Source organism: Embiotoca jacksoni, unplaced genomic scaffold (genome assembly GCF_022577435.1).
Source record: "Embiotoca jacksoni isolate LCO1_2020_lvr unplaced genomic scaffold, fEmbJac1.0.p SCAF_3, whole genome shotgun sequence".
In the NCBI taxonomy this organism is placed as follows: domain Eukaryota; kingdom Metazoa; phylum Chordata; class Actinopteri; family Embiotocidae; genus Embiotoca; species Embiotoca jacksoni.
The window spans coordinates 16,948,841-16,973,798 of NW_027185381.1; the positions used below are offsets into that span (position 1 = coordinate 16,948,841).

Sequence of the window (24,958 nt, forward strand, 5' to 3'; positions counted from 1 at the left end):
GTGTGTGTCTGTGTGTGTGTGTGTAGGTCTAGTGTGCCATATCACTTACTATATTGCCTGTCATTCACTGATTGTATCACTAGTGATATCCTCCACAACATTATTACACTTCTGGTATCTGCAATCTTACAGATAAGCTGTAGTTCATGCTTATGGAAAAGGTGCGTGGGTATTGTCACTTGGAGAGAGGCAAGCAAAGTCAATTATACTATCCAGTGCTGCCAATGGGATTCTACAGTCTGCTTGGTATTAACATTGTTGTGGCAAGCAGCTCAGGCTAACCTTACAGGAATGCTCTCCGTGTTGTTTTTCATCTGCAGTCATGCGTTTCTGATGTTCAACAGTGTATCTGGGGTTTATTTATCGCCGTATCATCTTTCCAACAGTTTACTCTGTGTTCATGTGTCTCTGTCCCCCTGCTCATTGTTTGTTACCCTGCGGTGGCATGGATGTTGCTTAATTGATACTGTTGCTAAGGCAGTTGACTGCTATGTGGTAATGAAAGACCACCAGTGTATGTTTCTCAGACGGAACCAAAACATGAATTACTGCTAATACTATAAAGAATACCCTCCTTTCAGACTCTAACATTTCTTCATCTGAAATGTGCTGAAAAACTTCAAAGGGGTCGAGGGTTAAGTTCTTGCGCTTCCATTTGGAGAATTAACAGAGCCGATCAGAGTCTCTGTGATCGGGAGTGCCAATTTTCTGTTGAGTCACACAGATCAGGACTTAAATATAGAGAAGGTCAGCACTTTAGTCACGGCTTGTGATAAATAAACAACACGCAGCCATAGAATAAATACAAATTTAACACAATCATGGTCTTATTCTTTGCTAAGTGTGTCAGATTCATTACTCCTTACTGTAAATATGCATTTGAAATTGTACATTTATGATAACCTCAGTATTCCTTAATATTGTAGTCTGGGAGTCTTTATTTTTTTTCTAAACATTGTAGGGTTTTGTAGCAGCATTGCATCAAAGAGTTTTGGAGACAGAATTATCCAGCACATATTCCCTGTTATTTTCTATTGAACTCGTGCAGAGGAATATACGGCAGATCAACCTGAACATATGTTCACTTCACCTCAAGCTCTCTCTTTCACTTGTGATCTCTCCAGAGCCTTTACATGTAGCAGGATCACTGTAGGCGTCGTGCTTATATGGGATGTAGGTCAGTGGAGGTGTGTGTGTGTGTGTGTGTGTTGTGTGTTGTGGGTGTGTGTGTGTGTGTGTGTGTGTGTGCGCTTGGCATCTGTGCTTGGCATCTGTATGACATCACCTCCTTCTCTTTAAATAGCTCTCAGTAGCTAAGTTGAAGCTGTGCAGTGAGTAAATAGCACACGACATTAGGAAGAGATTCTTAAAAATCTGGTACTATAGTGTCGCCTTTTTGTGTGCGTGTGCGCGTGTGTGTGTGTGTGTGTGTGTGTGTGTGGGGGTGTGTGTATACAGTGAATGTAGGCGGCGAGGCACACCCATGGTTAACCTCAGGGGCGGGCGTTCTGTTACTCAGGATGTGACAAACCAGCAGCATATGGCAGCAGTCCCTGGCCTCTGCTTGGCTTTAAGATGATCTGCATGCTCTGGGTGTTGTGATCCGTGGAGGCTCTCATCACATATGGCTTGGGCAGGTTTCCACAGTATTAGTTTTCGAGGAAGCTCTTGTAGCCCACTCCCTGCAATACAGTGGTCCAGCCCAGAGCCATGACTCTGCAGTGCCGGTGTGGGTCAGAAAGGCGGGGGGGGGGGGGGGCAGGGTACCTGCACTGTCAGCAACATCCCCGCACTCCATCCATCTTTCTCGTGCTCTCGCTCTCTCTCTCATTTATCTCCTCCTCTCTTGCTCTTTTCCTCTTTTCCCTGGTGTTTGTCAGAATGCTTAGTCATTGCAGTAAGTCAATAGCTAATATAATACATTAGCATAAAGCTCTACCACATGTACTTGTTCCAATTAAACTGCAGTGTGATAAACTACTATCCTCATCTACGAGGAAAGTTATAACTGATAAATATAACCAGGACCTAACCCAGCCTAAATAATCTGCTTCCCTGCAGCCCAAGCTGATGGCCAAGGACTTGCTGGACCTCGTGGCCTCACACTTCAACCTCAAGGAGAAGGAATACTTTGGAATTGCATACACAGATGAAACGTAAGTCACATTCAAATATTTGTTCCACTGAAAACTGCAGCATACGTGGTAGAACTATCTCTTCAATGTATCTTGTTTGTTGGATTGGGTTTGTCAGTGCTGCATTACATGTGCATACAATGCATAACACTGTAACTACATCCAGACCATAGACTGTATACAAAAGTGGACATAGCTTCCGGCTCTGAAAAATGTGGCCTTAAACTGTAATACCACCGGGTGACTCTAGAGGTTGGCTCCAAAAAGCCTTCGGCTCTATAGACTTCCATTCAACTTCCCTCGTAAAGTCTCAGTCAATAAAATTTCTCCACAGGTTTTCCGTATGTCTAAATGTATTCTTCCAGATTATTCTGGCCGTCCATTTGAAAATAATCCCATCATTGATTATAAAATAAATCTTTAAAAAAAAAAAAAGCCTGCATTTTGGGGGGGGGGGGGTGGGCGTGTCTGTTTGATTGACATGCCTGTGGCGCAGTCAAGTTACGGCTATCGGTAAGCGGGAAGTAGAATAGCTGGGTTTCCAATCCGACCGAGACAGATCCCCCGCTCCCTACCGGCTCCGAACCGTTTGGGACTAGCAACATGGCGCCAAATTCTGAGCTCCAGACTTCATAACGGCCGTTCACAAAGCAATGGGCGAGGTCACTGCTGGTTGCCACTTGATCCAGACTAACAGCAGACGTGATACTCAATTATTAGGAGTGGACTTGTTAAAGTGATACGAGAAGCAGACAACAGGCAAAGTTAGTATCACAGTTTAGATGCAACCTGTTGTGCTGGTAAACAAAACAAAGGCCATTAGAACGGAGGGCATGTGAACATAATCAAATGCATCTGAACTGCTTGGTTGCTTGAAACCGATGTCAGTGATGCCATTGTCAGCATATCTGCAGTCATAGACAACAGGGATAGAAAAAAAAGTGAAACAAATGTCATTGTGTAATAACCATAATGTGTACTAGCAGGTCAATTTTACAGTTAGTTGAAGAAAAAAAAAAACCAAAGTTTTACAGTGGGTTTTCCATGCGATTATTGTTTACTACGACAGATGAAATTGTTCTCTTTATGCATGAATTGAACTTTGTAGCATTGCTAAAAAAAAAAAAAAAAATCTGAAAACCGTTGAAAAGGCAAGATCTTTTGGGAAATATACAGTTAACATTCGATGCTGCACAATGTACAAAAGCAGCACTTTGAAAACGTGGCTGTTGGTTTTGGCGTGTTTTTCTTCTGAGGAATTTCCAGTGTGCTTTTATATACTTGACTGTTTTGTTTTGGTTTCCTGTAGGCTTATTTAACTATGAAATGGTTGTTAGATTGAACAAAAATCGCATTTAGCCCAGATATCTAATTTATAGTTTTTACTTGTCTTTCAACGACAAACAAAAGGGTATTTTTTTTTTTTTTTTTTAACCATTGCTGCTATCATTCTAGGCAAAACAAAGAATCAAGATCGTCGTGAGTATCACATGTAACCATCAACGGACGTCTGACAGGATCCTTCGTTATATAGGGGATTGATGTTCGGATGAGGTTATGATTGTCTTGCTCAGGGCTAGCAAAGATCACGAGTGTGTCTCTGCCAGGAGGCTTGTTTCGAGAGCTGCGCTTGAAATGCAAAACTGACATTCAAATTAGTATTATTGTGTTTTGTGACCTAGAAAGACAGAGGCACCATAGCATGACAGTCATGCAGACATGCCAATGATTTACATACAGGCAAACATTGCCGTGGCCTTTGTTTCTCTGTTGTTGTTTTTTTTTTTTGTTTGTTTTATCTCGCGCACCCACTGATGTCACGCAACACTGGCCTCTGCTCTATGGCATTTTACATGGCTGACGAATACTGTTGCCAATTTCAGTCCAGCAAACCAGCATCCGCTTTGCAGTCTTTGTCCCCCAGAGCTAAAGCGTTGATGTGTCGATTTGTTACGTGCGCCTGGGGAGAGCAGACGCCGCAGCTCTGACCACTCGGTGGTCAAAGAGGCTCTGTGGGGGAAAGGAGGGCGAGAGATTGAGAGACGAGAGGCTGAGGGAGGGAACGATTGAGAGAGATGTTGCTCAGTTGCTCAGGAGACCATGCAGGGTAACCAGGGCGACAAGCTGTCTCTGCAGTTTTTCTCTCTGTTGGAAACGGAGAGAGAAAGGAGTGGGGAAGGGAGATAGGGTGTGTGTGTGTGTGTGTGTGTGTGTGTGTGTGTGTGTGTGTGGTGGGGGGAGGGATGGGGGGGGGGCTGAAGGGATGGCATTTTAACAGGGAAAGAAAAATGGGGAGGCTTAAGTAGAAAATGTTAAGTGTCATGAGATGAATTTTTGTGTAACCTTGTTGGACATTTAAACATCTCTGAAAAATAGCGTTGATTGTTGTGTTTTTTTTTTTGTCTCATCAGGGGCCATTTTAGCTGGCTGCAACTGGACCGAAGGGTATTGGAACATGAATTTCCGAAGAAGTCCGGTCCCATTGTGCTCTACTTCTGTGTCAGGTGAGGCTTTTTGTTAACACCTCAATCACGTCACTTGCACGTATCATGATCTGATCGGAGATGTTGCTTGAATGTGTGCAGGAATGAGAAGGAAAGATTGAGCGTGTCTCCATGTCTACGCACATACATTCATGTGGTAATAGGAGCAGATTAATAAGATTAGTTATGAAAGGCCCCTATGAAATTACTCTGACCCCAGTGTTTAACTCCTGCCACAGGGCCTCTCAGCCAATCATGAGCCTCTTACACCTCATTCGTATGCGCTGCATGAAAATCCCATCAAATATCCTCAAACTCACTACAGAATCCCATTCTCCATACAAGACAACAGAATAGAGGGAAAGAAGTCTCAGCATTTCTGAGCATTTTTATGTGAAAGCAAAAGGACAAAAACAGTTGCAGACTAATTTATAATTGGTTGACTTATCAATGAAAAGGTAAACGGGGCGGGAAATTCTCCGGCACTTGACTCGTCCCATTATGTAGACACATGCCGTTTCTGTGTGCTATTCTTGCTGCTGCTGTATTGGAGTATTCTCAGTTAAAAGCCAGCTCTTCTTTGACCTGCTGTGACAGGGTTATGACTTCATACTACACTTCCACATGCCTTTTTCAGCCCTTTGTACTGCTCATACAATGGCCCCACCCTTATCTAAAATATTCCTCAAACACAGGCGTGTGACAGAAATAGAAAGTGTGCGTGCTTGTGTGTTTTTGATTGTATGTGTAGGGCTGTGTAACGATCCTCAATACTTTTATGACAGACGCCAAATAAGTCAGATGCAATCAGGTATCAAAATATGAAGTGTCAGTAAGTACTAAATGTTGATACCGAAGGAGTAAATATCTTCAGTGTCAGAGAGCCATTGCATTACATTTATATAGGCTCTACTTGGGTGGCCCGCCCAGGTAGATAAAATCACTGTTTCAACTTAGACAAATCTTACATAAGAAATTGTTTTTAGATTTTCACTATTTTTAGAGTAATTTTTACCACAAAATCCTTCAATTTTAGCATCTACCCACAGTCTGCATGTGAGGTGTTTATGGGATATCTATCAATTAATTGTAGCAACAGAAAATAATGTCTTGATTGCATGAGTGTCTGCATGCACATCGGTCACACATCGCACCACCAACCACCACAAGTAAATTCTAAACCCGTTAGAAACACTGCAGAAAGCATGCAGCATGCTTAAATAAACTAAAATAAAACTAAATATTTCTCCTGTAATATGTAATGCAATTTTATTTTTATGGCATGGATATAGAAAAAAAAGAGTATCACTCAGGAAGCAGTATGGAAGTCAAGGTATCGGTACTGGTATCAAATATTTTTCAACAATACCCAGCCCTTTGCATGTGTGGGTGGTTTATCTTCAATAGGCTATTGAAAAAAAAAAAAAAGTCACCTCACCTGAGAGGAAATTTTGTCAGGCTCAAATGAACAAACACTCTCAACCTTCTCTGTGCTCAAAAATACACACACACACACACACACACACACACACACACACACACACACACACACACACACACACACATCCTCAGAGAGAACTCGAAAGGGAAACTCAAGGCTTTGTTTCAGGTCCACTGTTGTTCTTTGTCCCCCATACAACATGTCTCGATGATGTCATATACACCCCAGGGACTGAGTCTGTGTTGGCAACGTACTTAGCAACATGACGCATATTAACTTCAATTAACAATGTCACTGACCAGTCATTTCCAGGGTGACATTTACAGCAAAGTTCAAGTCATGACACAGTGAGGCTACTGTATAACATTATTCTTAGCACATTGACCTACTGCTCGCCATATTTAGTGAACAATGGCATTATTGCGCAATGCAGCAGTGAAATGTGCAGATTATATTGATGGCCGCTGGTATTAACTGACGGTCCTGTCTTTATCTCAGGTACAGTAGAATTGCATTAAACAGCTCTGTACGTGTGCGTCTGCTGGTGGTGAGATGGGCGGAGAGTGAGGGTCACTGTGTATTTACATAGACTAATGGGTGTTTGAGGATGTGGTGCTGGTGCTGTGGCCCTGTGAAATTCGACACCATTTTGAGGCATCATCTCCCCCTCTTCTCATTCGCAGTTCAGTCCAATCTCCAACCTCAATCTCTCCAAATGTCACTCTGACTACACCCCCTCCCAAACACATCCCACCCTATTTCTTAACACGCTTTCACATACATAAGCAGATCCTGGACTATAATGGAACAACAATCAGCCCAAATGTCTGACCTGAATCTAATATCAATCGGAACATTGTTTTTATTAGCACAATATAAGGTTTGTTATGTGTTTATGAGTGTGTGTGTGGGTTAGTCTCTGTGCGGGTGCATGCACATCATATATTCGCATGCGGTATATGCGTGTTGCGTGTGTTCCCAATGCATGTTAGGCAGATGCCCACCTCCTGCTGATTCAGTGGGTGCCTTTTTTGATACTTGCTGCTGTGCTGGCAGTGTGTGTGTGTCTGTCTCATCAACACTGAGGCTTTAATTAAATGTTCACACTGAATATTGACAAGGCTCCTCTCATTCTCTCTTGCAGCTCAATGGGTAATGGGATTTTAGCCCTCCGATATTGATCCTCCTACAATCCTGCTCACTCAATACCTATACACACTCATAGGCACACAAATCGACAGGCTCATTCACATGTGTTCATAGGAACATGTGCCTAGGACACACACACACACACACACACACACACACACACACACACACACACACACACACACACACACACACACACATACTTGCAGAGATATACCAAGTCATATTCTGATAGTGTTTAATGTGTGTGTAGGGCATGGGTCTACAACTTGATGAAAGACATCGCCTTAAATTATGTCAGAGGGCACGTGAGCATCTGTACTGTATAGAATCTTCTTGATGTGTGTACTAACAATGAGTAGCTTCCTAGTGCACCGTCCTAGCTCCCCTCTGGCTCTGCATGCATTCATGAGCTAAATTTAGACTGCATTATTATGTTAGTACCCTGCTCACCGCTCTACCAGAAGTGGGTTACTGTGCTTCTCTCTCCAGTATGTGACAGCGTGTGTGTGTGTGTGTGTGTGTGTGTGTGTGTGTGTGTGTGTGTGTGTGTGTGTGTGTGTGTGTGTGTGTGTGTGTGTGTGTGTGTGTATGTGTATGTGTGTGTGTGTGTGTGTGTGTGTGTTTGTGTTTGTGTGTGTTAGTATTGTACGCGTGTGTGGAATCACGGCGCACTGCTGATGATGCACAGAGGCAGACAATGTGTGTAGTGCATCATGTGCACATTCAATCTGTGTGTGTGTGTGTGTGTGTGTGTGTGTGTCTGCCTGTATATTCAGATTGTGGAATGTGCACACAGTCACAAACTAATCAGGGATCATTGCCAGCCACCTTGGGGAGAGAGAGAGAGATTTGGTGTAAGGGGAAGTGGGAAAAAATGCTGGTATACAGGGTCAGCCTTTGGTGTGGTGTGCCCCCCTCTGGTCATGTTCATCATTGCACCCTTTTTGGCACATCTGCACATGATATCATAGCCTGTATGTTAATTCGTTCTCCTATATTAGCTGTGTGTTACTTTTTGTTTCTGAAGCAAATACAAAGTAAAACTTAAAGATCTTCTTCATATGCTTAAAGGTCAACTAATACTCATGTTGGCTTTGAAGTTTCAGCAGTATTGAAGAATTTTCTTCTGTGTTTTCAGGTTCTACATAGAGAGTATATCCTACCTGAAGGACAATGCCACCATTGAGCTGTTCTTTCTTAATGCAAAGTCCATCATCTACAAGGTAAACGTGTTACTTTGTGCTCACGATCTCATAATAAAGGAGGGCGATGTGTTTATCTTGAAATGCTATATTGATGGAAATGTTTAAAACCAAGATTTCCCTCTGGTTTTAAACTGCTTTTACGACAAGAAGGTTGAGATGTTCATTGTGTATGTTTTAAAGTGGAGTTATGGAGTGCAGAGCTTTATGTTGTTAGAAGCGTGCCACTTCATTAGCCCAGTTTTGCTTCTAAATGCAGAGATGCCACAAGAGGAAAGCATGGTTTTGATGAAGCAGAAAATTTGAACCATTTGCATCTGCTGTTAGCCATCATGTTATGTGCTGCTCCACATTCCAGTAACTAGAAAATAATTTGACACATTTACTGCCATCTGTCAGTGCTGAGGTACATTTATTTAAGCTGTTTAAAAGGCAAGTGAAATTATGCCTTTGAATAAACACAGATAGAAAGTTGTCCAAAGGGGGAAAAATCACCTGGAATGATGTTTTGTACATTTGGAGATTTACCAAACAGAGAAGGCATTTTGTATGTTTGTTTGGAGTGGGGGGAGGTTATCATGCTTAGTTTACGGCTTAATATTTAGGCAGTAAAGAATTGGCAACCCTCCAGTTACTTGTCTACCTGGCCTCCCACATGGATATAGTCTGGTTAGCACACAGTGCAGTCATTGACACCAGTGTCAAGCAGTTATGTGAAATATCCAGGAGAGGGCGTGTGTGGCTTCAGGGGGAAAAAACTGAACAGATGCGTCCCAATCAAAACCTTAGAGAAAACTATAGTTATGTCTTAAATAAGAAAGTTTCTTCAAAACCAAGTCTTATTTAATATGGTGTATCATCCATGAACACAGAGCTATCACGTCTCACCTGTAATATCAAGGGTTTGTTGAATACATGTTCAATGTAGTAGTATTAAGGTTTCCTTCCTCAACTAATGTTGTCAACTAGTAAAGTGAAAAAAGTGTACATTGGAAGCTCTAGGTCGTGTAATTTAAGCCTAATTCGTCTTTAGTTAGACTCATGCAACCATGTGTTTTATTAATCATGTCCACTGGTGAGACATTGAAACCTTGGTGGCAGTTGCAATGTTACCAAATAGTCCGAAACAGAAGTCCCACAAACAGAAGGTTTCTGGTTCAGTCCCTCTACTAACTAAAATACACTATCTCCATCTGCTAATTCATCACGTCAGCTTAGCTGAACACCAGTGCTAACCCTACCTACATCTAGCAGTAGATGACCTTGACAACCTGACGACTGGACTTTCTGCAGTCAGTGTTTGTATAAGTAGTTAGAAACATGTTCTGCTGTGCTGAGGAAATACACGCAGTACAAAAATACACAGCGTGTGACGCTTTGTAGGCTCCTTGCTGGGCGGTACACACAGGCTGGGTTTGTTCTTTTCTGGCCGGTTCATCCCTGGCTGTCTGATCTTCCAACCAATTAAGAGGTGGATTGTAAAGGGAACATTCCTGGCATACGTGACCCACTACTCACTGCCCGGTGACCCTTATCCTTCTCTCCCTCAATGTACACATAGCATGCCATCTATACAGTATGCACGCTGACACGGTTGGTGAATATTTGCACAAACACAAAACAGCCACATAGAGACATTAAATCCTCAATGCTTGCACTTGGCTTGGTAGCCTTGTTTCCCTGCCGTAATATTAACTGTTCATCTACGTTTTCACCACATATCATTAAATAACGTTCATACATTTAAAGACCACATTTGTAACATGTACTGAGTAATCAGAAACCAGAGCATCCATGCTCACCCTCAACCCCTAAACCCCCTCTCCCAACCCCCTTCACTTTGCCTCTAATCTCTGAGCTCCTTCCACATGAAGACGTCATGAAATCAGAGAGGGGAGAGAGAAAAAAACGAAGGGTTAGTGGTGGGGAGATGAAAAGAACGAGCAATTTATCTTTAATGATGAAATGAATGATAATTAAAGGCATGTCCACTTTTACCCTCAGTGTCAGCACACTGTGTGCTTTGTTTATTGACTTGCCAGCAACAGGAGAATGTGTTATTCATGGCTTCTTCTTTTCTTCTCTTTTTGCAGGAGCTTATTGAAGTGGACAGTGATGTTGTCTTTGAATTGGCTTCCTACATTCTACAAGTAAGATAAAGTGTGTGTGTGTGTGTGTGTGTGTGTGTGTGTGTGTGTGCGCGCGTGTGCGTGTGCGTGCATGCTTGCGTGTATTTGTGGATGTGGATGTCTATGTGGATATGTTTGTTTTTTTCTTTTCTTTTTTTTTGCCATATTTAGCACATGAAGCCAAACCAAAGCCAAAGTTATTCCAGGGGATGTTGCCCTGCCATGAAACAGTTCTGAAGCCATTTGAACTTTTTCCACCAGTCCTAATTGATGATGATTAAACTCACATTATCTACTGCAGTCATAATTGACGATGATTAAACTCACGTTATCTAATGCAGTCGTCAAGCTGTCGTTAAGCCGCAGCGATGCTGGGAGTTTTTAAATCCCAAAAACTTCAACTGTCTTTGTTGGTAGCAGAATTCTTGTCCTAGCAGTTAAATGGTAAAAAAAAAAAAAAGAAGAATCGGTGCTGCCAGTGCTAAAAGAACACAGAGCAGCAGGGAAACTCTTTTACTTCACAAACACACTCAACATCAGCCATTTCCCTCTCCTGTCCCTTTCTCAGAGTAGGTCAGTCCATTAACTGTGATTCTGAAAGGTCATGTTACACAGACTGGGCTGAGTGGTTTGCGTGCGTGCGTGCGTGCATGTGTGTGTGTGTGTGGTGTGTGGTGTGTTTGCTTTCTGTGTGCAGGTGCAGATGTACAGTATCGGGTATCTGCTCTGTAGGCCTTCAGAGGTTTCACTCCAGATGGAGGTTCAATGTTTCTCTCTGATTCCAGCAGCGCAGGCTTTATTCCACGTTCACCTTTACAAACAGAACATAAACACACATTTTACGGTCCCTGCTCAGAGCTCACACTGTCATATATGTAGATTGTCCTACCATGCCTCACTTCTTTTATCTTTTTCTTCCACAGGAGGCTAAAGGTGATTTCACCAGGTAAGCACACTGGTAATCATTATATATAACTTGCATGTAAGGAAGACGGAATATATCTGTCCTTTCAGTTGTTGTCAAAAGGGAGCGAGTGCGGTGACATAAAATCAAACGTAGTATGCAACTGCAGATAGTTGTTGGTTTTAAAGGCAAAGCTGTCTGACAGTCGTTGCAGTCTTTTTACAGGTATCTGGCTACATGGCAAACCTAAAACCAACAAAGGATGTTTACACTGGACGCGTGATGACCCATTAAACCAAAAAAAAGTTGTAGCATATTTACATAAGTTCCTAAAAGTCAAAAGAGCTCAAACCATGTGAATATATTTTATTAGAAACTAGCATCCAACGAATAGTGAACCGGTCTATGTCAAAGTTTTCTTCCACAAATTTGTCCCCTGTTCACAGAAGCACTGTAGCTGCTCGGTTGGTTTAGAAGAGAGAGGCACAGACAAAAGGACAATAGAGATGCTATCAGTGGTTTGTCTGCTTCTCTGCTCCCCTGACCACTGAGGTGCATCACAGAGAACTGTCTTTGTGTCTGTGTTTGATTTACATCCCTCCCTGCTTCTTTCCTGCTGGCCCTGTTCAACTTTGGTTCTTTCCTTTCAGCATGTGCTGCCACTCCTGAGAAAACCATGGATTTCATGTTTTTTGTGTGCCAATATGTTTGTCTAATCACACAGTAAATATTGAAGGTAATGCTTAACATATTACCAGAAGATATATATATTAAAACAAAAAGATGGTCAGCTACCTACAATTTCAGTTCAAAATTGTCAGATTAATTATCACTTTAAATTTACACGAGTTAAAACCGACAGCTGTGGAGCTTCCCACTCATGTTTCATGTTTCAGATGAGCCGTGCATGACATGTGGCTCTGCAGATCTGCAGATCTGTGTGACGTTGGCCTGAAATTATAGTGTGTCATCCCTTGTCCCTTTGTTGTGGCACAAATAACAGACTGCAGCAGCTGTCAACTCTGACCTCATTTCCGCCATGAAAAGAGTAAATAAACACAACATCCTGCAGAGGACTGGAATGTGACACACACTGGAGACAGTCCTTTCAACCTCCTCCCCTTTTCCTTCCCACACAGGCCTTACCCCCCCCCCCCCCTCTCTTAAAGTCCATAGACACAGCCCTCTTCCTATTAAGATGTCGTCGTATATAATGCAAAAGCTGTGCACAGAACCACATATACCTAATGAATAGTTATATGAATGGATATCAATCCAGACACACAGCTGGGTTCACACATTGGAGAACAGCCGGGTAGGGCGGATGGGATCTCTTCCAGGACTTTAGCTCATAGGTTGCCATGTTCCCAGGGCTTTCCCCAATCTTCTGGGGCCTTGGTGGAGCCTGGAGAGAGGCTAGGGGATTAGAGTTGGGTATTAAGACCTCCTGCCACTGGAGGTCTGAAAACTGAATCAGGGGCCAAGTCCCTTTAGCTCTCTATATGGTTCCCTGTCTCATTTACTCTATCTCAGTCTTAATCGTTTCCTCTTTTTTTTTTTTTTTTTTTTTTTTTTTTTTTTTAATCTCCTTTTATCTTTCTTTCTTTATCTTTTGTCTTTGTGACTGTTGTGTGTGTCGTTCTTTTCTCTCTATCCCTAACTGTCAGTGCCTCTGCAGCTGTTCAGCGATAGACCGCGCCCAGTCTCTGAAACAGAGTATTTAGTCCCCATCAGCATTCATTCCTCGCTCTTGACTGAATGTCGTTTTTCTCCCCATTTTTCCAAAGTTGATTCCGAGAATGTCCTGGAAAATATTCAGTTTAGCTTCAACTGAAAACTTAAACTTGCGTCATATATTTGAAATGCTCCTCTTTCTACAGTTGTATCTTGAGTTTTTACGTGAAACTACTTGACCTACAGGAGAGAATGATTGTTCTTGCAGAAGTCGTGTTGACCAAGTCTTGTGGTTTTTCTTTCCCAGTAATGAAGCAACCAGGTCTGACCTGAAGAAGCTGCCTGCTCTACCCACTCAGGCCCTAAAGGAGCACCCATCTCTGGCCTACTGGTGAGAGACTCGTCGGTCAATCAGACAACCACCGGAATATTAGACAAGCAGCTCATCTGTTAATTTCCTTATTAATAATTTTCCCTTTTCTCCTTATGACACTCTCCTACAGTGAAGACCGGGTCATAGAGCATTACAAGAAGCTCACTGGGCAGTCTAGAGGGCAGGCTATTGTGAAGTAAGTGTGTGTGTGGTGTGCGTGTATATGTCTCTGGTTATGTTTGTCCAGTGTATTGAAGGCTGTCTTCTTACATGTCTGTCTTTCTGCTCCTCACAGTTATATGAGCATTGTAGAGTCTCTGCCCACATATGGAGTGCATTACTATGCCGTAAAGGTACAGTTTTACTACTCTGCCTTTTCTTCTTTCTCACACATGCACCACACACATTTTTGTTCACTTTGGACCTGCAAGCAGCCAGTTAGAAATTTGGAGATATGATGGAACTTAAATTTGTACTGTTCTGTTTGGGCATTTGTTCTGTCTGTGTCTACTTCTGTCTATTTGTGTCTACTTCTCTTTTTCTTCCCCTTTTCTTTCTGAGGTATTTTTGTTGTGTGTTGTAGGACAAGCAGGGGATCCCATGGTGGTTGGGCCTGAGCTATAAAGGCATCTTTCAGTATGACTACCAGGACAAAATCAAACCCAGGAAGGTGAGATGATGCTCCCTCTAATCTCTCTGCACAGCCTTCAGTTACTCTCAGACATCATTTAGTATGACTCACAACTGAAACTTGAAGAGATATTTACCCGAGCTTCATCGAGGCACTATTCTGATTCTTTATAATTCATGACCTCCTGGATATCCTTTTCTTTTTTTGGCCTATTTTTCCACTCCCATTCCATTATTTTACCCCCAGAACCATGTGTTATTGGTATAAACAAGATGTTGCTTTAGAAGGAAACCACTTCACTCTATCTTTCTGTTGTCCGTTTTTCCATTCAGTGAGTCAGGATATTGTGTCAGCAAAGAGTACTAACAATGTTGTACACTTACTACTGTCTGGAGGCGTTCAGTCTTGGAATGTTTTACATCCTGTCTGTTCAGTGAAAGCGTCCTCCTCCCAGTCAGTTCACTCTTTGGGTTATTTGTAAAAGCCTTTTCTTACCTCACCTCTGACTCCCAGTCTTGTTTAGGGTCTTGATCTTTGGCATTCAGCCTCGTCTCACAGGGTGTTAATGGTGTTAACAGCATCCCTGCAGGCTGACTGACCGCGACGACACACACATCCTCATAAACGCAAGCACACACAGGAACTGGACTCAACACTGAACTCACCATCCTGATGAACACTTCCTGTCTGCCAAATGTTTGCTTGTACATTGTGCTCTGTATGTGTGCGCGTCTTTATTCGTGCATTCCAGTCTAAATGACTGCCTCACCACCGAACAGTATTCCTGTCCCATTCAAGTACTCCAAATCTTGTGGCTGCTTAGGTGTTAAATCACTATGGTGATGGGGAAAATGCAGTCCACTTATCTCACATCAAACTCACAGACACACAACCACCAGAACACACTTGGAAACCTGTCCATATGTCACAAACTGTGCGTTTTGTTGCCGCATAATGTACCTTATGTAGATGATTTAGCCTTCATAGAGGTAAATACCACAGAAGAAAATGATGGAGAGTGTATTTTGGGAGAGATGGAGGGAAGAAAGAGTTAATAGCATTCCCATACAAGTGACTTATCGAGCATTCAGCTGCCATGGCAACAGTCAGTGAGTCACTGGTCCATCAAGCTTCAGTACTGACCCCCTCACTTTCTTCTCCTTTCTCACTCTGTCGCCTTCTTCCTCCCTCACCCTAACACACACACCCACACATTTGGAGGCAGTGAATGGATAAGACAGAGCCTCCTTGTGGTGTGAGTCTGATTGTAGTTGTAAGAAGCTTGACCCAAAAGAGATTTGTGGGCAGCATGTCTCATTAATGCAGCATCACAAGTCCATTTAAACCCCAGTGAAGGCAGTGAATGTTTGGTCACTAATCAGACAACGAATGAAGCTGGATGGTGCTACTTTTCCAGAGCTGAGGTCTAGAAAAGAAAGACGTCACAACAATATGTGCAGATGTTATGTTAGTAACAAGTGTTATCGCTATTTTAGGTGGAGGAAGCGCAGATTAGGTGATGAGTCACTCAGTTGAGTACCAGTAACCACTGACTCAGAGTGAAGTCACTGTGTCATCACTAGTTTCTCATTGTTCCAAGTTTTCAGCACTCAGACTCTGTGAAGTGGAGGCAGAACACTAACTGAGACATTTGGGGCCAATTATCTTTTGTCACAGTAAAAATGGTTTATGTTTTCAACACAAACCTTTTCTGTTCATTAACAAGAGACTTCATGTTGCGTTTTGTAGTAGGTGTGTGTACTGGAAGCAGTTGTGTTTAATTAGTCTTTTACAAGAGGAGATCCTGTTGTTTCTAAATGCAGACCATCTACCGCACCCTCCACATTTATTTAGGGATGTTAAAATACTTCCCCCTTTGCTTACCGCACACCACATGCAGACACGCATACAGTACACACAGGCTGGGGTTTACAACAGAACCACACACTGGTCTAATGCCTCATTAGTGTCCTGTTTAGCAGAGATTATAGAGTCTATGAACTGACTGACCACCATGTGCATTTAACTATTCTAATATGCATATTCTGTAGTAACAGAAACTGAGTACGCAGATACTTCCTTTTGTCAGCTTCTGCCTGCCTCTGATTCGATTTTTCTTCAATGCCATCCTTCCAAAACACTACAACCAAAATGCAAACAACAGGAAGGGCCTCCACAGTGTATGTGCATCTCTATGGCAATTGGTGGATATAGTGTTGCACCCTAGAACCCCACCCATGAGTGAAACAATAGTCCTTGGGACCCTTAGGTTCAACTCTAGAAATAAATAATACCTGGCCTCACTGTGCTATTTAAACGTTCTATTCTTCGTGTAATCTCCAGGGAGTCCACTGCACCAAAGAAAGGCATTTATCAGATTTGACCTTTTCATTTCTTAATGGATGTGTTTGGCTGCACAGACATTATTATTGGACAGACGTGGGTCCATGCACATGTTTGTGAATAATGACCAGTCACTTCCTCTGCTTCTGTGTTTGTGCCATTGTGTCTCAGTGTTCTATAGTCAGAGGGAAGAGGATTTAGTGGATAACAACACACAAGCACGAACCTCGCCCTAATAACAGAACCACTCACCGGCTTTCACTGAGTTCCTGAGAAAGAAAAAAAACTGTCAGCATGTTTTTTTTTTTTTTTATCAGATAGTCAAGCTTTTAACAATCTGTTTCAAAGGGCTACAAAGTTTTCATTAATACAATAGTATTAAGTAAGTAAGTGGAGCACTTTGGAAAAAGTATAGAATTTCAACGTGACTGCTAATAGCATTCTCAAAATAAATTCAAATACGGCTCGTGCGCTTGCATGTGTACGACTTCTTCTCAAACATCAAAGTCGACTTTCGAAACTGCAGCAACTCCGTGTGTCTGATGGCGAGGATAGCTTTAGTGGGCTGAACACAGTTACCAACACCTATCTTATCTCCACCGCTCTCACCCATATGTTGCCAACACACACACACACACACACACACACACACACACACACTCACACAGTCATTCACTCAGTATCTAGCCTGCCTGCTATATTTAGCACCATGCTACATTAGCACTTCACACTCCATTGAAAATGTACGGTACAGTGAGAGTTTTGATAAGACTGCTGATCATCTTTATGCACGCACATGCACACATACAGTGCATAAATACTTACATTATATTGCGTTTACACACTCTTGACATAATATTTCTCCCCCACCTCTCTTTTCCTACCTGTCATACTTCTGTCCATTGTTTTCCCAAGCTGTTAAAATTCCTTGGCCATGACCTGTTCCTACCTTGTTTCCCTCCCTTTTTCCTGTCACTGTGGGGGTCTTCTACTTGATTTCTTTTCTCCTGTTTGTTACTTCTTCTGAGGTTTGTATGTGTGCTTTTGCATGTCGGCTCCAGCTGATAGATGCAGGCCATCTCGTGTTCTGAAATAGCCCACACTCTGCTCTTTCACTAACAAGAAACAGACTCAGACTTTGTGAATGTCTGTGTGTGTGTGCAGAGAGGTCTGACTAAACAAAGCCAGGGCACTTCAATCGCCGGGGCCACAGAAAAGTTCTTTCCCCCCCTTTATCACCACCCCCCCCCTCGACCCTTCATTACACACACACACACACACACACACACACACGCACACACACACACACACACACGCACGCGCGCGCACACACGCACGCGCGCGCACACACGCACACGCGCGCACACACACACACACACACACACACACACACACACACCTCCCAACCGCAGCCCAGAGCAAAACGCATAGTCCCAGAGGGAGGGAGGAGGGGTCAGGAGAAGGGGAGGCATAAACGCCCCTTCTCCTCTTAACCCTCCCAGAGAAGCTCCAGGAGAGGAGGAAACTTAACTTCACACACTTTCTCTCCACCAACACGCGCACATGCCTACAGATGGTGAACACCCACCACCTCAAAACGTTCTGTTCCCTTGCGCCTGGGAGGATTTAAGATACATATGCTGAGGAATATGTCTAGAGGGAAACTTTCTGGCCCCGCTGGCTTTGACTTCTTTTATAGAGGAGCTGATGGTTCATAAAGGGGACGGAAAAGAGAAAAAAAGAGAAGTCGAGCAGGGGGAAGGAAGCCTTCTCGTGCTCACACTGTCTTTCTCCAAAGTGAGGTCATCCAGTGCTGGGATCCACTGTGGACAGGACTGCCTGGTCTGGACCTGATCAGAGAGCTCCAGACTAGGTCCAAGCCTTTCTCCCTCCTCCGTTTTGAACTCCTTTTTATCAGCTTCTTCTTTTTCCTCCTCCTTCTCCTCATCCATCGCATTATCTTTAAATACAAATTGGAACATACAATGAAGAGAGCTGGCTGAAGGCTGTATGGATTTAATGTGAAACATGTTTTTTCTGTGAGCAGTCCTGAAGAGCGTCTGTTTCTCTTAAACCTCAGGTGTTTCAATGGCGTCAGTTGGAGAATCTCTACTTCAGAGAGAAGAAGTTTTCAGTGGAAGTTCATGACCCCAGGAGGTAAATTTATATCAAAAACCTGTGCTAATGTGCTTTTCTTAAAACAGTCTAATTTTCTGTGTTTTACTCATCCTACTTCAGTGATTTCATGTTTTTCCTCTTGATATCTGGTCTGTGGCTAATATCTGGAACTGATAAAGTCTTCCCAAAGTTATGGGCAGCTTCCAGTAGCTTTTACTGTAAACTACCACAGTGGCATATGTGAATATGTTAAGACTCAAACTGCATACTGCAGAGTGCAGGAAAAGAGAGATTAGAATCTAATTGAGTAATGGTTGCAGAATTTGTCTTGGCACCAGAGCAAGATATTGGGGATGTCCTGGTGGAGTCTGACACAGATTGATAGTCTGATTATTAACGCACTTGTGCAGCCGTTCTCGCACACGCACACGCACACGCACACACACACACACACACACATACACACACACACACGCACACAAACACACACACACATACACACTTAATAGTTGATCACAGAAGGATAGATGACCGTGCGATAGCTGTTTTGCGGCGAAAGTGACCTCTCTTGTGTTTATTTAACATGGGTATATGTGTGGAGTGTTATTCTGCAGACAGAGGGAGGGAATGGGAAAAAAAAGAGAGACGGGGTGAAAGAGAGAGCAGTGGTGTTTTCTTTAAAGGAAGCTGTCATTAGGGTGAGCTGGTCTGTTGCTCAGCTACAGATGTGTGTTTAAATAAGGATGAGTAAACAATGGCGAACATCGTGTGTGGCTTTGCAAAAAGTATCTCTATCAGCACAGTTCTCTCAGGCTTCCAATATTTTTTCTCCCTGTTAGTAGCAGCAGTAGCCACTAGAGTAGTCGGATGGTACTTTCACTGTTGTAATTGTGTAGCCATCTTTTGTATTCAGTGTATATAAGGAGGCCTTGTGTCCGCTCCTACTGTAGGGCGTCGGTAACAAGAAGGACGTTTGGTCACAGTGGCATTGCTGTGCATACCTGGTACGCCTGTCCTGCCCTCATCAAGTCCATCTGGGCCATGGCCATCAGCCAACACCAGTTCTACCTGGACCGCAAGCAGAGCAAGGTCAGTCTGTCCCACAAGATATTAAGTCAAAGCATCACAGGCATGTTAAGAAATGCAAAAGAGACACTCAAAATTCCACAGGCATGGTCAGCAGGTGTGGTAATTAAACAGCTTGAAGATGTTTGACAAACCCTCTCCGCTCTTGCCTATTCAGTCGAAGATCCATGCGGCGCGGAGTTTGAGTGAGATTGCCATCGACCTCACGGAAACAGGAACTCTGAAGACCTCCAAACTGGCCAACATGGGCAGCAAGGGCAAGATTATCAGTGGCAGCAGTGGCAGTCTGCTTTCCTCAGGTCAGTGTGTTTGAGAGAGAGAGAGACCATGAGGGGAAAGTCTTTGTGTTCGCATGAGACGTCTTGTTGACAACTGGAGAGACAGAAACAGCTGCCGCTGGAAAGAGACCACGGATTCTCTGCTGAATGTTCTCACACATACACTGTACACACCCCCCACCCAATGTCTTTCAGTATGTACAGAACACCACTCCCACCGTCCGTGTCACACAGACTCATCCTCCAGAGGCCCCTGCCTCCTCTAAATTTAGTGTGCGAGAGAATGAAAGGGGGCAGCGGGTCAGTGTACAACTTTGCCATAGCCTTTAAAAACAATGTTGAACAAATAATGAGTGAGACAGGAAGATTTGTACATGAACCAAAATTAGAGCTGAGAGGAAAATGCCCTTTTAAGCTCAGACAGCCATGTAGAACGTGTTCTCTGCTGTGAGAGCGAGCGCAGCAATTAGGCTGATGAGAAACGCAAGTACTGTAGCCTGGTCAGGTATTATTCACTTTTAAAACAACATGCATTCGACCAAACCAGCAGCATTTATGTTTAACAAGCAAGAATTTGTCTCTGTACATGAGTACAGGGTCAGTTATTTAGAGTGTTTCACGCCTTACCGAATCAATTACTGTTGTCAGGAAGGAAGAACAGTGTTCTCTTTCAGTTCTAATGTCCTCCATGCACTTCTCATTTTTGTCCCTCCGTTGCTCGTCTCAGTTGGATTTATTGCTTTTTCTTCTGTTTCATCTTTCCTCGTTCCATCGTTCTCTCTTCTGCTCTCCATTCTTGTTAGAGGAACTGTTACATGTTTGTGGTTGTTCAAATTGCCACATCCAGATTGTAAAGTTTCTCTAATCAAATTAAAACTCTTCATAGTTGGAAATTAGATGTTGCAGAAACATGGCTGTAACACCAAACTGAATGTGTTTCAGTTTGTTGGTTGCTGCTAAGATTTGTTTACCTGCAAATCAACCGAAACTCTGGACTTAAATATGGTGTATCTCGTAACAATAGAGAGCATTTTTTGGTTTCTTTGTGACAAAACATTTTCAGCAGTGGTTAGTTTTGTATTGTTTGTATGTTTGACTGCACATTGAACCACACTGTGTCATTGAAAGAGCAACAGAGACTGGCAGTGCGTCTGGTGAGGGAGTGTATGCGTTCTTTTCAACAAGGCATGTTGCAAACAAGACTGGCACCATCTCAGGGCCTTGGATACGTGCGTCACAGACTTTGTCCTAAACTGCCCCTTCCTCTAAACACTCACCCTCGCACAAACACGCCACTAACACTCAGTTTCCTTATCGAAACGTTCCATTCACTTCCCCGTAAACATCCTGCAAGACTAGCAGGTGCACGCGCAGTTTTTCCCTCCTTGCCACAATCTGCCTCAAAAGACTACTCCTGAGTAGTCTTTTGTGCCCTTACCTTGTGTTGTCTTCACCCTGCAGGCTCTCAGGAATCGGACAGCTCCCAGACAGCTAAGAAGGACATGCTGGCAGCCCTGAGGGCCAGGCAGGAAGCTCTGGAGGAAACACTAAGACAGCGACTAGAGGAACTCAAGAACATCTGCATACGAGAGGCGGTATGAGAAATCACTGGCAAAATTGGCAAATATTTTGAAAATTGAAATAGTTTCTAGCTTGTTTTTTCTGACTTTATTTCCCTGCCCACCTTCATATTTTCCAGGAGCTGACAGGAAAACTTCCAAAGGAATATCCGCTGGATCCAGGAGAGGAGCCACCCACAGTCAGACGGAAGATCGGCACTGCCTTCAAACTGGACGAGCAGAAAATTATACCTAAGGGAGAGGTGAAGCCCCAATATTATCCTTACTCGCACTTTAGCACACTTGTAAATGTGGTGTAGTACGAATATATAATATTACATGAACTCAGCGTGGCGCTGTGATGCAGTAGATGGAATATGTTAAATACAGAATTAGCTGAGAGAGTTTATCTCCTCTTAAGCAAGCTGTAACGTTAGTGATCCAATTACGACCAAAGTATGGACCTTATAGATCAAAAGCCGTGTTTAAAGGATATATGTTACACAGTACAGATCAAGGGTTGTTCAAGATTAGCTTCATTTAAAGCTGCACACTTGATGCTCTCAAAAAGGCATGAGGTGCTGATTCACATAACGATTGGGTAACTAATCCCTGCTGAAATTCATTTTTAAGTAACAAGTGAAACTGAGAACACTGAAAAGCCACAATTGGAGACATCTTGGACCTTATGAAAGTAGTTGTACTGCTGTCTTTTTGTGCCACGGGTAGATTTTCCAGAGAAGCTGAGCTTCTAAATATAGTCTGGCACCGTTCTCGCCACAGGAAGTGGTGATAGTAGGATTGTGTATGCGCCTGTATGTGTGCAGGCATGTGTGTGCGTGGGTGTGTGTTGCTGAGGTTGTATGCCTTGAAAAGAATCCAGGGACACGATATCACAAAACTGCCTTGCAAGCAGAAAGGTGTTACACTGAGCACCTTAAACTCGTACACTCACAGAAACAGAAGCCGCTCTGGCAGTAGTGTGAAGCCATTGTTAGTGAAAGGGATTCCTCAGAACTGAGGTAGTCTCATATGAAGTCAACCCAAGTGAATACATCATCGTTCTGTCCCTCTGGAGGCAAGTGAAATCATGTGTGTGATCTCAGATGTGAATGAACTCATTACATGCTCGCTGTACACGTGTGTGTGTGTGTGTGTGTGTGTGTGTGTGTGTGTGTGTGCGCGTGCGTGTGCGCGTGCGCAGGACTGCCTTGAGTTTATTTCCTTATCTGTAATTACAGTCACAAGTTTGTGCTGTACAATTCAACAGTATACTATACCACATATATATATATACAGTATATAAGTAATATATTTGCCGTTTGACAGAGTATGTTTTTCTTGGTCCACTAATGTCAGGAGAGCTGTGGAGGAGGAGAGGATGGATTGATGGAGGGGTGTTATTATTGGGGGACAGGGTGTCTCAATAGAGAATATCCAGTGGTGAGAAAATGCGCAGCTGCAGCACAGATAAATGATTTCCGCAGTATGTTTTCCCTGGCAAGTCCGTCTCTGTGTGTCTAACCGAATATGTTGCATGGGAGAGATGCTGTCGGCGAACTGGGACTTGTTGTTTTTGGATTGCTCCTCGATTTCTGTTGCTAAAACTGTGAGCGGATCCGGTAACTTTGTGCACGTGTTATTCAAAGTTTGCGCTCATGTTTGTGTGTGTGTGTGTGTGTGTGTGTGTGTGTGTGTGTGTGTGTGTGTGTGTGTGTGTGTGTGTGTGTGTGCCAGGAAGAGGAGCTTGAGCGTTTGGAGCGGGAATTTGCCATTCAGTCCCAGATTACGGAGGCAGCCAGGCGTCTTGCCAGCGATCCTCACGTGAGCAGTAAGAAGCTGAAGAAACAGAGGAAGACCTCTTATCTGAACGCACTGAAGAAGCTCCAGGAAATTGAGAACTCCATCAATGAGTACCGGGTGCGCTCTGGCAAGAAGCCTACGCAGAGGGCATCGCTTATCATAGAAGGTATCAATATACTCCTATTCATCTCAGGAAAATGAAATTGTTTTCACGTCTTTTGGTTCCTATTGGCTGCAACTGCCACCGCAGACAGCACTATTCTTCTCAGGTTCATTTCAGAGAAGTTATATAAATTCCCTTTCGATAGTGAAACTAGCAAGTTTCAACATTATTGTTTTTTTTTTGTTTTGTTTTATAAAATACAGGTTTATAAACAATGTGACACTTCTAGGCTTTTAGATTTAGTTCCAGTGCAATCTGTAACCTGTTGTTTTTGTTTCTCTGTCCTATAGAAGCCAATATTTGTTCTGAAGACAGCTCACTGTCTGACGCGCTGGTCTTGGATGACGGTGAGTCTCCCATCGTTCACATCATTCCCAAAGACTCTCGCGACAACTCACCGGTAGTTGTACTTTTTCTGGCTCTGACTTTATCCGATGACTGCTTTGTTTCAGATGATCCTCAAGTTACAGGTACCCCCACCTTCTCTCCAGTAGCATCGCCTCATAAGGGCCTCCCCCCACGGCCACCATCTCACAGTCGCCCCCCTCCGCCGCAATCCCTGGATGGCCTGCGACACCTGCACTACACACGCTTGGACTACGATAAATCCCCCATCAAACCCAAGATGTGGAGTGAGTCGTCACTGGATGAGCCCTATGAAAAAGTCAAGAAACGCTCCTCTCACTCCAGGTAAGAGGGAGTTTATCTTCACGAGCTCTTTCGAAATAAAGTACGTTATATTGATTTACAAGTGCGAGACGGCTCAAGAGTTAATTTATTCAACGGTAAGCAACCAAAAGTGAATTTAAGGTACTTTATATTTTTGAAAAAAGGCTCCGCACATGAATGTGGTGCAAGTGCATCGGAGGGAGCTACGACTAGAAAATAATAAAACAGACTCCAACACGATGTCTCACTTGCTGCCGAAATGTGTATTACAGCGTTTTGGTCCGCCCGACCTTCATCAGCCATACACTTGTCGAAGGTCGGACAGACGAAAACGTTGCAATAAATATTTCGGTGCAGAAGTTCTTGTCATGGTGTGATTATCTTAATGTAAGTCCAGTCAAAATAAGCAGCAATGTGTGTGAAGGAAGTCGAATTGCAGACTGGAGTTGCAGCCGCCACACGCAGCTACTGAATCGATGGACTTCATACTCGGGTCGCATGTGAGAGAGGAGATGATGATGACATTTCTAATGAACGCACCTCTGTCTAGCCACAGGCGTTTCCAAAGTTCTGGCAATGCGGAGGCAGGCGGCAGTAACTCTCTGCAGAGCAGCCCCATCAGGAGCCTCCCTCACTGGAACTCTCAGTCCAGCATGCCGTCGACCCCGGACCTGAGGACCAGGACGCCACACTACGTACATTCCACCAGGTCAGTCGACTGTTTAGTGGTTATTCAAAACGCTGCAGTTTATCACTTAGCTAAACAGCACTGAAACTACACCAAAAAAAAAATCCTTTTAAGACTCCCATCTCTG

At 43.4% G+C, this 24,958-nt stretch overlaps 1 protein-coding gene across 1 annotated transcript in view; it reads left to right on the forward strand.

Moving 5' to 3' along the window:
- The window catches only part of frmd4a (FERM domain containing 4A), a 49,960-nt gene that overhangs the window by 18,464 nt on the left and 6,538 nt on the right, over positions 1 to 24,958 (forward strand). The window contains 18 exon segments of the mRNA XM_069161914.1: positions 2,062 to 2,156; positions 4,547 to 4,639; positions 8,350 to 8,434; positions 10,507 to 10,563; positions 11,466 to 11,488; positions 13,428 to 13,511; positions 13,624 to 13,689; positions 13,789 to 13,846; positions 14,077 to 14,163; positions 18,548 to 18,624; positions 19,536 to 19,674; positions 19,829 to 19,970; positions 21,411 to 21,544; positions 21,649 to 21,771; positions 23,246 to 23,477; positions 23,765 to 23,821; positions 23,927 to 24,164; positions 24,694 to 24,852. Of these exon segments, the coding sequence (XP_069018015.1) occupies positions 2,062 to 2,156; positions 4,547 to 4,639; positions 8,350 to 8,434; positions 10,507 to 10,563; positions 11,466 to 11,488; positions 13,428 to 13,511; positions 13,624 to 13,689; positions 13,789 to 13,846; positions 14,077 to 14,163; positions 18,548 to 18,624; positions 19,536 to 19,674; positions 19,829 to 19,970; positions 21,411 to 21,544; positions 21,649 to 21,771; positions 23,246 to 23,477; positions 23,765 to 23,821; positions 23,927 to 24,164; positions 24,694 to 24,852 (1,949 nt within the window).